Below are 14,662 nucleotides of genomic sequence, written 5' to 3' on the forward strand. Positions count from 1 at the left end.
CTCCAGCTTCACCATTACTGTCTCCCAGGACAGCACCTCCAGCTTCACCATTACTGTCTCCCAGGACAGCACCTCCAGCTTCACCATTACTGTCTCCCAGGACAGCACCTCCAGCTTCACCATTACTGTCTCCCAGGACAGCACTATCAGCCCCCACATTTACTGACTACCAGGACATCACCTCCAGCCTTACAGTTTCTGACTACATGGCCAGTATCAAGGGCAGTACCATTCAACCCAGACTTTTTATGTTCCCATCTGTTGTAGAAAGCTTCCAGTTCTTAGTCCCATGCTATTTAATATTCTGATTAATGCTCTCCTAAATGCTCTACCTGCCTCACCTAAACATATAGCTATAAGCTATGCTGATGATATCATGATCCATACAACAGGGCATAAGAAGATGAATACCATTCCTAATGAAGTTCAAGCAATTTGTAATCGACTAGGCCTCATAATATCTTCCTCTAAAACTAAGATATTAACAAGCAAACGACATCCCCCACCCATCTATTTGCAGGGTGAAATCATTAGCTACGTTAAAACTTACAGATATCTTGGTGTAGATGTACCCTTTAACAAATCCACTATACCACAACTAAACAAGAAATGTAAAGCTAGGCTAAATGCTCTCAAAGCTGTTGCTGGCTACAATCCCAACTATGGTGCTAATGTGAGAATCGTGAGAATGATGTACATAGCCTATGTTAGGTCCTTAATTGATTATGCTGCTCCCATGTTGATATTAGGTAGAGAAAGTTCTCTCCGACCCTTGGAGTTAATGCAAAATGAAGCTCTCAGGATTATTCTTGGCTGTCCCAGATCTACAAAAGTTCTTAACATGAGGAAGGAGCTTGGTATTTCTAGTATCAGTGATAGGATTGTTGAAATTAACACTGTACTCGGTATTAGAATGTCGAGAAACGAACCAGACACTGTCACAGTGAATCTTACCAAGTGTCTAGAGGTAAATACACACAGATCTAAATGGATTGTGAAAACGTGCAATTGCATTAAGTTTTATAACCTGCATGAACTGTATCACTGTAGGCAACAAGAGCATTTCACCCCTCCATGGAAGATGTGTTCATTTAATATCACATACCTACAAGTCCCTCCCAAGAAGCTCATTGCTAGTAATCCCTTCCTTAAATCTCTTGTTAGAGCAACTGCTCAAGAAGAAATTTCTCACCTAGCTGGTAGTAACAAGTTATCACAAGTTATATACACTGATGGATCTAAACAGAAGTCTTCTGGCAGGGCTGCATCTGCTCTTGTTGCCACCTCCCTAGTTAAGAACGATAATAAATTTGTTGAGTTAGGCATAAGAATTAACAACTGGGCATCTACACTGCAAACTGAATTGTTTGCAATCCTAATGGCGCTAAAGCTAACCTATGACACTGAGCTTGACTCTATCATCATTACTGATTCTATGTCATCACTGAAGGCTCTTGGCTCATATAATGACTCCAACAACATGCTCATTGGGGAAGCCAGGTATAGATACTCAAAAATTAGGGACAAAGGAATTAATGTACAATTGCTATGGATCCCATCACACACTGGATTACTCCTTCATGATAAAGTTGATATGTTAGCCAAGAAGAGTATTCAGAAGGAGAATGTAGAATATAACTTTGGTATAACTGTGTCTAGCATTAGGAATAATATTAGGAGAGAAGTAAATAATGAAAATGATTGTTATAGAAATGCAGTTAGAAGCCTGAGTAGATCTATAACCCACTATGATAACATGAACTTAGATAAGTATGTTTATGGAGCAACTTGCAATGTGAACAGACTGACTGATGTTGTAGTGGCCAGGCTTAGGCTTGGTTACAAGTACTTCTGGCAGTTTGGGAAACACACAGATGATGATCAAACTAAATGTAAATTATGTGATCAGGCATATGGTCACTCTCTTGAACACTATGTGCTTAATTGTCCACTTATTGAGGAATACAGAGACAGACAGTATAATAACCTATGTGACATGTCAAGATATCTTATTAATGAAAATAAGATACCAGATATACTAAGCAAATTTCCTAAATTTGCTTGTAACAGATAAGTGAACTATAGATATGTAGATATAAATCCATATGTATTCCTGTTAACCCTTTGGGGCCTAGTTCCTAGGCCTTTTGTGTATCCATATGCTCTCGCGCTACCGTCCACAGGATGGATATGGGGTGCACAATAAACTAGCCACTTCGGTGGCAAAATCTAAAAAAATCTAAATCCTCTACCCTTGCACTATCCACTACCCCGCTGCACTCCGTACCCTAATAATCATCCTTCTCCCTCTTACCACCCATTTCCCCTGCATCCTTCTCTGCCCTGCTGTGCTGTATAATCCTTGCAGTTTAGCACTTCCTTTTTTATTATTATAATAATAATAATCTACCCTTATCAAGATGCAAGGTGCATTTCCAATGTGCAATGATGTTCTGCTTTCCAATATTTCCATTCATACTTTACTTCATTACAGTTACATTATCTGTAACTGATGGGCCCTAAGTATGCTATGGAGGAGCATAGACACAGGCGAGATTCCACAGTCACTAAAAACAATGGATATAGCCCCACTTCATAAAGGTGGCAGCAAAGCAGTAGCCAAGAACTATAGACCAATAGCTTTAACGTCCCACATCATAAAAAATCTTTCAAAGGGTTCTAATAAGCAGGATAGCAAACCACTTGGACTCCCAAAAACTGTACAATCCAGGACAACATGGTTTCAGAGCAGGTTGCTCCTTCCTCTCGCAACTATTGGACCACTGTGATATGGTCTTAGATGCACTAGAAAACAAACAAAATGCAGATGTAGTATACACAGGTTTTGCAAAAGCCTTTGACAAGTTCGATCATGGTGTAATATCACACAAAATGTGTGCTAAAGAGGTAACTGGCAAAGTAGGCAGATGGATCTTCAACTTTCTAACCAACTGAACACAAAGAGTAGTGGTAAACAGAGTGAAATCGGAAGCTGCCATAGTGAAGAGCTTTGTTCCACAAGGCACAGTACTCGCCTCTGTCCTGTTCCTCATTCTCATAACAGACATAAACAGAGATGTAAACCATAGTACTGTATCATTCTTTGCAGACGATACTAGGATCTACATGAAAGTATCATCCACTGAGGACACGGGAAATCTCCAAGAAGATATAAACCAAGTTTTCCAATGGGCAATGGAGAACGATATGATGTTCAAACCATACCACGGGCGGGGATAGAACCCGCAATCAGAGAGTCAAAACTCCAGACCGTCGCGTTAGCCACTGGACCAGCTAGCCACAATAAGATTCGTCCAACTAGGTATATTTCTACACCATAGGAAGGTTAGCATAGGCACCACTGTGACCACAAATGCAAGTTTTTACAGACGAATCTCCAGCTAGCTTGGCCGTGGTGAACTCTAGCTCAAGTCCCCTCAAAGCCGTCAGCATGACTCACGAAATCGTAATGACACGATTGCAAATAAACCATACCACAGGCGGGGATAGAACCCATATGGTTTGTTTGGAATCGTGTCATTACGATTTCGTGAGTCATGATGTTTAATGAAGACAGATTCCAACTACTCCGTTATGGCACCATGGTGCTTCCTCATGGGAGGTGTCTTGATACTGGTAAAGGCTCTTAAATCAGGGAAATGGAGCTATTCTTGCACGAGTATCATCCTTATGGGTTTAGTACGTCCCCATTATAATAAATAATGTAGTGGCTGTTCACCTTATTATAATCTTCCTGTATGTCAAAGTGCACATACAACTCACTTTCAACATCTGCAATGCCCTTCCCAATTCTTTGCTGATCTTTACAACAAATTCACTCTTCATCAGTTTAATAGAAGCTAACTTACTGCTTCAACTTTAACATTAATTTTGCACCCTTACTAACCCTCAGTTCACTAACCTCTGTCCTTGCATGTCCCACAATGCTGTATGACCCTTACAGATTTTTTTTTCTTGCAGTAATAAAACTATTCTTGAAAGGAGAAAGTTTAGCACTTCTTTTTTATTATAATAATGATAATTGAAGGGAGAAAGGAGTGCCTTAATGCTAAAAGACTCATGATCCAAGAAAGTGGAAAAACCCTCTCATTAAGATCAGATCTAATTACCCCATATTCCTAAATTGATTTATTATGCTTATGCATCTGTTTTCCAATTAACATCTTGAAAAAAGTTACTGCAATAACTCGGACACAGCATCTCCTTGCTTTTCAATACTTTGTTACTGACAAATTTATCTCTTCATGAATTTAATAATGGAAGACTCATTCAGGTTTAACCTTTGCATCCAATGTAATAATTCAGTAGTTTGTGAATTACCTGGGCATGATGTAGCCAGGGCCCATGCAATACACAGGGTAATACTTGTGAGGATACTCTCTCCAGCTCACCCTCCACTTGATGTTGCGACAAGCTCTGCGACACGGCATGGGTACCTGCCTCTTCCTGCACAGGAACTGGTTCCTACTCTCGTTTGTTGTCTTGTCATATTCTTTGAGAAATCTGAAAATAGGGTTATAACAGTAAGTTCTGGTTTACGTACCGTACAAACACACATACATCTGGAAGTCCAAGCCCCTCGCCCACAAAACCTCTTTTACCCCTCCCTCCAACCTTTTCAAGGACGACCCTTACCCCGCCTTCCTTTCCCTACAGATTTATACACTCTCCATGTCATTCTACTTTGATTCATTCTCTCTAAATGACCAAACCACCTCAACAACCCCTCCTCAGTCCTCTAATATTTTTATTAACTCCACACCTTCTCCTAATTTCCACACTTCAAATTCTCTACATAATATTTACACCACACATTGCCCTTAGACAGGACATCTCCACTGCCTCCAGCTGCCTCCTCAGTGCAGCATTTACAACCCAAGCTTCACACCCATACAAGTGTGCTTGTACCACTATACTTTCATCCATTCCCTTCTTTGCCTCCATTGATAACGTTTTTTGTCTCCACATATACCTCAATGCACCACTCACCTTTTTTCCCTCATCAGTTCTATGGTTAACCTCATCCTTCATAAACCCATCCTCTGACACATCAACTCCCAAATATTTGAAAACATTCACTTCTTCCATATTCCTCCTCTCCAATGTGATATCCAATTTTTCTTTATCTAAATCATTTGATACCCTCATCACCTTACTCTCATATATGTTCACTTTCAACTTTCTACCTTTACACACCCTCCCAAACTCGTCCACTAACTTTTGCAACTTTTCTTTAGAATCTCCCATAAGCACAGTATCATCAACAAAAAGTAACTGTCAACTCCCATTTTGTATTTGATTCCCCATAATTTAATCCCGCCCCTCTCCCCAACACCCAAGTATTTACTTCTTTACAACTCCATCTATAAATATATTAAACAACCATGGTGACATTACACATCCCTGTCTAAGACCTACTTTTACTGGGAAGTAATCTCCCTGAGACTCCCTCTCTTCTACGCACCCTAACTCGAGCCTCACTATCCTCATAAAACCTCTTTACAGCATTTAGTAACTTACTACCTATTCTATATACTTGCAACATCTGCCACATTGCTCCTCTATCCACTATCTTATGCCTTTTCTAAATCCATAAATGCAATGAAAACTTCCCTACCTTTATCTAAATACTGTTAACATATATGCTTCAATGTAAACACTTGATCTACACATCCCCTACCCACTAAAGCCTTCTTGCTCATCTGCAATCCTACTCTGTCTTACTTCTAATTTTCAATAATAACCCTACCGTACACTTTTCCGGGTATACTCAGTACACTTATTCCCCTATAATTTTTACAATCTCTTTTGTCCCCCTTCCCTTTATATAAAGGAACTATACATGCTCTCTGCCAATCCCTAGGTACCTTTCCCCCTTCCATACATTTCTTAAACAAAAATACCAACCACTCCAACACTATATCCTCCCCTGCAATTTACATTTATGTCATGATCCCGTCAGTTCCAAGTGCTTTACCCCCTTTCATTCTACGTAATGCTTCACAGCGGCGTCGCTAGAGTTGGTGTCACCCGGGGTGGAATCTCTGGTGTCACCGGGGCAGCAATCCACCCAGAGATTCCACCCGGTGGAATCTCTGGTGTCACCCCATAAAACTCAAGGGCAGGGGGATGGGAAGAATAAACTTGAGTTCTGTCACTACTGCATGACCAGTGACAAATGTTTAGTAATGAGAATGTTTCAGGGCCATAAACTGAACAGAATACTTCTCAACTTTATTAATGATAAAATAAATAATCGTAGTAATATAGAGGAAACACACTCAAATACCACTTTGAGCACAGGCATCAGATCCTACATTAATTCATCTTCAACAATGCAAAAACAAACTTGAAAAATAAAGAAAAACATTGCAATATCAGAGAAACACTAGTTCCGATCTGACCTTGAGTACAGGTAACATCTCAGTGAATCTGATCTTACATTTCCTTGCCTTCAATCCTGCAAAATCACCTATCTCGTCATCAAAATCAATTATTTTCCCTATATGTATAGGCTTATTTGTGCTTTGTTAATATATAATAGACTGTATAGAAATGAAGGATTCTTCTCTTTTGTTGGTGCAGCACTGTTTTGGGCATTAGTGTCACCTTCTTTAGAGGCTCTATGGCAGTGGTTCCCAAACTTTTTCAGCTTGTTACCCAATTTAACATGCCACATAAAGCATGTTACTCCTTTCACAAAATGTTGTTATTATTGATATATATGGCTAAACGTGAACGTATACAGCCTCGCATACTCTGCTAATCCTAGCAAAACCATTGAAAACGTAAGAACCACACATACATTATATATATAAAATTAATAATAGCTACAAATTCACAGTAACAGTGGGTAAATACTAACTATATACTGCACAGGGCAGTACACATACATACCAGCTTATGTCTACCTCGGCTGATGCTCACAGATAAACTGACAGTGTGAAATAGAGGCAGCCTCAGGAAGTGAGTGACGCGTACTGGACAGGTCGATCTGGGCTACTGAGTGACTTTTGTCCTGAAGCATACTTGTCAAAATACTTTTGGGTTTCCACACACTTAGCTATATATTTCTTCTTTTCTAATACTGTATATTAGTTTTTGATGTTTATTGTTATTTGGTTTAACTTTATTACTTACTTATAATAGGTTTACTTTACAACTTTATATACTAAGACAAAGTTAACAATAATCCTCATACCGGGTACCGCATTGTTTTCTTGATTTTCAGAATTCATAACTTTTTTTTCTGTCACCCCTCTATTACCCCCCAAAAATGGTTAAATTACCCCCAGGGGGTAATTTACCCCCAGTTTGGGAACCACTGCTCTATGGTGTCACCCCCTAAATGGAGTCACCCGAGGCGTCCCCCCCCCTTACGACGCCACTGAATTGCCTCGCACACCTCCACACTCACATCCTGCTCTTCTTCACTCCTAAAAGATTTGATACCTCCCTGGCCAGTGCAAGAAATTACCGCCTCCCTTTCTTCATCGACATTTAAAAGTTCCTCAAAATATTCCTGCCATCTACCCAATACCTCCTACTCTCCTACTCTGTTTTTAACTGACAAATCCATTCGTTCCCTAGGCTTTCTTAACTTATTTACCTCACTCCAAATTTTTTTTCCCTGTTTTCATTAAAATTTCTCGACAGTGCCTCTGCCACTATCAGCTGCTCTCCTTTTGCACTCTCTTCACCTTTCTTTTACTCTCCATATACTCTACTCTTCTTATAACACTTCTGCTTTGTAAAAACCTCTCATAAGCTACCTTTTTCTCTTATCACACCCTTTACTTCATCATTCCACCAATCACTCCTCTTTCCTCCTGCACACACCCTCCTATAGCCACTATCAGCTGCTCTCCTTTTGCACTCTCTTCACCTTTCTTTTACTCTCCATATACTCTACTCTTCTTATAACACTTCTGCTTTGTAAAAACCTCTCATAAGCTACCTTTTTCTCTTATCACACCCTTTACTTCATCATTCCACCAATCACTCCTCTTTCCTCCTGCACACACCCTCCTATAGCCACAAACTTCTGCCCCACATTCTAACACTGCATTTTTAAAACTATTCCAACCCTCTTCAACCCCCCACTACTCATACTTGCATTAGCCCATCTTTCTGCCAATAGTTGCTTATATTTCATCCTAATTTCTTCCTCCTTTAGTTTATACACTTTCACCTCTCTTACTTGTTGTTGCCATTTTCCTTATGTCCCATCTACCTCTTACTCTAACTGTAGCTACAACTAAATAATGATCCGATATATAAGTTGCCCCTCTATAAACATGTACATCCTGGAGCCTACCCATCAACCTTTTATCCACCAGTACATAATCTAACAAACTACTTTCATTACATGCTATATCATACCTTGTATACTTATTTATCCTCTTTCATAAAATATGTATTACTTATTATTAGGTTATTAATAGAATATTCAAGAGGTTGCTAGTAGAATTGCAGTAAATCAACCATTCAAATCATTATGAAGCTGTGTGTAGTCTGTGGTCAGTCAAACAAACGGGCTTCCACATGCATAAATTGTCATTTCTGTGGAAATTGGTGTCACGCCCCTTGTGCAGATATCCAAGAACTAGCTACAAGCAGTATTAAAACAGGGAAGTGTTTTTGGGTATGCCCAAATGAGATAAATCTGTGGACTAAAATCACAAGGGTATTAAAAGAGGTCAACATCAAAGCTGCTTTCATAGAAAACCTGGAAGCTTTCTACAACAGATGGGAACATAAAAAGTCCGGGCTGAATGGTACTGCCCTTGATACTGGCCATGTAGTCAGAAACTGTAAGGCTGGAGATGATGTCCTGGTAGTCAGTAAATGGGGGGCTGATAGTGCTGTCCTGGGAGACAGTAATGGGGAAGCTGGAGGTGCTGTCCTGGGAGACAGTAATGGTGAAGCTGGAGGTGCTGTCCTGGGAGACAGTAATGGTGAAGCTGGAGATGCTGTCCTGGGAGACAGTAATGGGGAAGCTGGAGATGCTGTCCTGGGAGACAGTAATGGTGAAGCTGGAGATTTTGTCCAGGTAGTCGGGAATTATACGCAGGAAGGAATACATATGAATGACCGCATAGGGGACAGGAGCCATAGTAGGGAAACAAGTGTAGTCAAAGATAAGATAAAACCAATATTGCAAACTAGAAATACCGCAGGAAATAGCAAACAAGAGGACTCCACTAGCAATAGTGAGGATATATTACCAAAAACAAATGGTGGGAGCTCCATTGTTGGTGCTAGGGAGGATAGAAGTAAGACAGGGAAACATGCACCAACAGGGAATACAGTCACAGAAACCCAAGGCAAACGGAAACCAAGCCTGTGCACATACTATGCACTTGGTATCTGCTGGCATGGGAAATCTGGAAAAACAGATGGGACGTGCAACTATGACCACCCTAGGAAATGCCATGCCCATATGACAACAGGAAAATGCAAACTCCCTTCCTGTAAGCTTTTTCACCCTGAACTGTGTACCTCTTCAGTACAGGAAAGACTGTGCTATAACTTAAATTGCCAGGCATACCATCTAAAGGGGACAAAAAGATACAAAACATCCAGGCCATGGGAAAACCTGGGTAGCCACAGCCACTCAAGAGGGAGAGGTTTTTTAGTGCCAGGAAGGAAAAAAAACTGGCAGGAAATGGCAGAAATCGTACACCAAATCCAGTCATTCCTGGAGTGGAACCACAGTCGATGGCCTCCACTCCAAACCAACAGATACAGATACTAATGCCGGAAAAAAAATCCCCCCCCAGTACCAACAATACCACCAGTCCGATAACATTCTTCTTTGCAAATATACAGGGTCTAAAGCCAGCAACAAACAACAAAATACCTTTCATCCGTGGACTGCTTGCAGAGGCAAAGGCAATGTTCGCGGCTTTCACTGAGACCCACATAAAGGATCACTTGGACAACGAAATATGGATCCCAGGTTACAACCTATACAGATGTGACAGAGTGAACAGGCAAAAGGGGGGGGTTGGCCTGTACATTGCAGAGTCACTTGTTTGCACAGAACTGCTAAATGCCTCAAATGATGTAGTGGAAGTTTTAGCAGTAAAGGTCGAGAACCAAAACCTAGTCATTGTGATAGTCTACAAGCCTCCGGATGCAACATCCCAGCAATTCCAGGAACAGCTGTTAAAAATTGACCACTGTCTGGAAAACCTTCCAGCTCCTGCACCCAACATCTTGCTCCTGGGGGATTTCAACTTAAGGCACCTAAAATGGAGGAATATAGCAAATAATATTGTTGCAGTAATAACACCAGGAGGCAGCTCTGATGAAAACTCACACTCACGCGAGCTTTTAAATCTCTGCACAAAATTCAATTTAAACCAGCAAATAATAGAGCCTACTAGACTGGAGAATACACTAGACCTCATCTTCACTAACAATGATGATCTGATAAGAAATATCACCATATCAAAAACAATATACTCAGATCACAACATAATTGAGGTTCAGTCATGTATGCGCGGAGCCCCAGACCGACATAATGAGATTAGTCACGAGGGAGCATTCACCAAATTCAACTTCAATAACAAAAACATAAAGTGGGACCAAGTAAACCAAGTCCTAACCGATATAAGCTGGGAAGATATACTAAGCAACACAGACCCCAACTTATGCCTAGAACAGATTAACTCGGTAGCACTCGATGTATGCACAAGGCTTATTCCTCTAAGAAAAAGGAGGAGTAGATGTAAAACAGAAAGAGACAGGCGCTCCCTTTACAGGCGACGGAAAAGAATAACAGAGCGGCTAAAAGAGGTCAATATATCTGAAATGCGTAGGGAGACACTGGTCAGAGAAATAGCAAGCATCGAACTTAAGCTAAAAGAATCCTTTAGGAGTCAGGAATCGCGGGAAGAACTAAAAGCCATAAATGAAATCGAAAGAAACCCAAAGTATTTCTTCTCCTATGCCAAATCAAAATCGAGAACAACGTCCAGTATTGGGCCCCTACTTAAACAAGATGGGTCCTACACAGATGACAACAAGGAAATGAGTGAGCTACTCAAGTCCCAATATGACTCAGTTTTTAGCAAGCCGCTAACCAGACTGAGAGTCGAAGATCAAAATGAATTTTTTATGAGAGAGCCACAAAATTTGATTAACACAAGCCTATCCGATGTTATCCTGACGCCAAATGACTTCGAACAGGCGATAAATGACATGCCCATGCACTCTGCCCCAGGGCCAGACTCATGGAACTCTGTGTTCATCAAGAACTGCAAGAAGCCCCTATCACGAGCCTTTTCCATCCTATGGAGAGGGAGCATGGACACGGGGGTCGTCCCACAGTTACTAAAAACAACAGACATAGCCCCACTCCACAAAGGGGGCAGTAAAGCAACAGCAAAGAACTACAGACCAATAGCACTAACATCCCATATCATAAAAATCTTTGAAAGGGTCCTAAGAAGCAAGATCTCCACGCATCTAGAAACCCATCAGTTACACAACCCAGGGCAACATGGGTTTAGAACAGGTCGCTCCTGTCTGTCTCAACTATTGGACCACTACGACAAGGTCCTAAATGCACTAGAAGACAAAAAGAATGCAGATGTAATATATACAGACTTTGCAAAAGCCTTCGACAAGTGTGACCATGGCGTAATAGCGCACAAAATGCGTGCTAAAGGAATAACAGGAAAAGTCGGTCGATGGATCTATAATTTCCTCACTAACAGAACACAGAGAGTAGTCGTCAACAGAGTAAAGTCCGAGGCAGCTACGGTGAAAAGCTCTGTTCCACAAGGCACAGTACTCGCTCCCATCTTGTTCCTCATCCTTATATCCGACATAGACAAGGATGTCAGCCACAGCACCGTGTCTTCCTTTGCAGATGACACCCGAATCTGCATGACAGTGTCTTCCATTGCAGACACTGCAAAGCTCCAGGCAGACATCAACCAAATCTTTCAGTGGGCTGCAGAAAACAATATGAAGTTCAACGATGAGAAATTTCAATTACTCAGATATGGTAAACATGAGGAAATTAAATCTTCATCAGAGTACAAAACAAATTCTGGCCACAAAATAGAGCGAAACACCAACGTCAAAGACCTGGGAGTGATCATGTCGGAGGATCTCACCTTCAAGGACCATAACACTGTATCAATCGCATCTGCTAGAAAAATGACAGGATGGATAATGAGAACCTTCAAAACTAGGGAGGCCAAGCCCATGATGACACTCTTCAGGTCACTTGTTCTATCTAGGCTGGAGTATTGCTGCACACTAACAGCACCTTTCAAGGCAGGTGAAATTGCCGACCTAGAAAATGTACAGAGAACTTTCACGGCGCGCATAACGGAGATAAAACACCTCAATTATTGGGAGCGCTTGAGGTTCCTAAACCTGTATTCCCTGGAACGCAGGAGGGAGAGATACATGATTATATACACCTGGAAAATCCTAGAGGGACTAGTACCGAACTTGCACACGAAAATCACCCACTACGAAAGCAAAAGACTTGGCAGACGATGCACCATCCCCCCAATGAAAAGCAGGGGTGTCACTAGCACGTTAAGAGACCATACAATAAGTGTCAGGGGCCCGAGACTGTTCAACTGCCTCCCAGCACACATAAGGGGGATTACCAACAGACCCCTGGCAGTCTTCAAGCTGGCACTGGACAAGCACCTAAAGTCAGTTCCGGATCAGCCGGGCTGTGGCTCGTATGTTGGTTTGCGTGCAGCCAGCAGCAACAGCCTGGCTGATCAGGCTCTGATCCACCAGGAGGCCTGGTCTCAGACCGGGCCGCGGGGGCGTTGACCCCCGGAACTCTCTCCAGGTAAACTCCAGGTATTACCAAACTTTTTTCTACACATAGCTCAACTAAAGGCTCCCTATTTTTTACGTACTACTCCCTCTACAACATTTTTACCCACTTTAGCATTGAGATCCCCACCCACAAGTACTCTCTCACTTGGTTCAAAACTCCCTATGCACTCACTCAACATTTCCCAAAATCTCTCTCTCTCCTCTAAACCTCTCTTCTCCGGGTGCATAAACTTACTATAACTCACTTTTCACATTTAACCCTTATTTTACACCACATAATCCTTGAATTTATACATTTATATTCCCTCTTTTCCTGCCATAACTTATTTTTCAACATTATTGCTACTCCTTTAGCTCTAATTATTTGAAATCCCTGACCTAATCCCATTTATTTCTCCTCCACTGAAACTCTATCCCCTACAGCTTTGTTTCACTTAAAGCCAGGACATCCAGCTTCTTCTCATTCATAGCATCCATAATCGTCTCTTTCTTATCATTCGCACAACGTCCACGCACATTCAAACATCCACTTTGTTTTCTTTTTCTTTTTAGTACTATACGGGAAAAAGGGTTACTAGCCCATTGTTCCCGGCATTTTAGTTGACTTTCACAATACGCATGGCGTACGGATGAAAGATTCTTATTCCATTTCCACATGGATATGAAAAGTTAAAGCAATAAAAACAAGAACTCTTAAGATGAAATCAAAGAAAACTCATATGTGTGTGTATACCTAAACGTGTACATGTGTAGTGTGATCTAAGTGTAAGTAGAAGTAGCAAGATGTACCTGAAATCTTGCATGTTTATGAGACTGAAAACACCAGCACTCCTACCATTATGTAACACAAATACAGGCTTCCTTTTTACACTTGCTTGGTAGGACGGTAGTACCTCCCTGAACGGGTGCTGTCTACCAACCTATATATAATATATACATGTTGTGCCTAATAGGTAAAAACTGCGATTTTGGCTTAAATAGCAATGCTCTTCTTGCCGAATAAGGCAAGCGAAAATTTGTGTATGCAGTAATTTCGCAAAAATCATTCTGAACCTAACGAAAAAAATATATCTCATTGTGTTTGTTTATTATTAAATTATTGTAAACTTATTTAAAATACATTTAGTTGGATTAGGCTAAATTAAATTGCACTTGTTATGATAAGGTTAGGTAAGTTTTCTAAGGTTCTTTTGATACAAAATTAATTTTTACATTAACATAAATGAAAAAATATATATCTAAACGCATAAGAGGAAATTTTAGAAAGGACTTAATTTTAAACGAGTTCTTGCTAATTGAATTGTTTTACCTATGCGGCATGACTTATACAATACATTACAGATATATACGTATATACATTACATACATATATACATAAGTTACATATATACATTACATACATTTCAATGGAGTGATCAAAATTTGCGCCCGCAGTCTGAGATTACCAGCCTGATGCACAGTTTAAGGGAGCAGAGTTGCAAGAGTTGCACAACACAACCCTGGGAAGGTTGGTTATGGTCAGCAACTGTCACAATGATGAGCTTTCATGGAGATCCCCAGATTCTACGTATGACCCTTATAGGTTTATCGCTTAGTTTTGATTGTAATAGCACACCCGACTCTGCAGTGCTGACCCTTATGGGTTTAGCACTTAGTTATGAGTCTAATAATGACTAGCTCTAGCTCTTGTCCATTTAAGTCATTTTGTCAATAAGCTAAAAATTTATATTTGAATAAATGTAAGAATTCATTACTGATTGGGATTCAAACCCTAGGTCCCTAGTGGGTTTATCGCTTGGTTTTGATTATAAGTCCCAAC

General features: G+C 40.7%; 1 protein-coding gene across 3 annotated transcripts in view; it reads right to left on the reverse strand.

Moving 5' to 3' along the window:
* LOC128696493 (beta-1,3-galactosyltransferase 2) overlaps nt 1-14,662 on the reverse strand; it is a 59,127-nt gene that overhangs the window by 15,220 nt on the left and 29,245 nt on the right. For all 3 annotated transcript variants that reach the window (XM_053787752.2, XM_053787751.2, XM_070094715.1), the window contains exon 3: nt 4,342-4,524. In XM_053787752.2, the coding sequence (XP_053643727.1) occupies nt 4,342-4,524 (183 nt within the window). The remainder of the gene's footprint in view (nt 1-4,341; nt 4,525-14,662) is intronic.

The sequence above is a fragment of the Cherax quadricarinatus genome, chromosome 47 (genome assembly GCF_038502225.1).
Source record: "Cherax quadricarinatus isolate ZL_2023a chromosome 47, ASM3850222v1, whole genome shotgun sequence".
In the NCBI taxonomy this organism is placed as follows: domain Eukaryota; kingdom Metazoa; phylum Arthropoda; class Malacostraca; order Decapoda; family Parastacidae; genus Cherax; species Cherax quadricarinatus.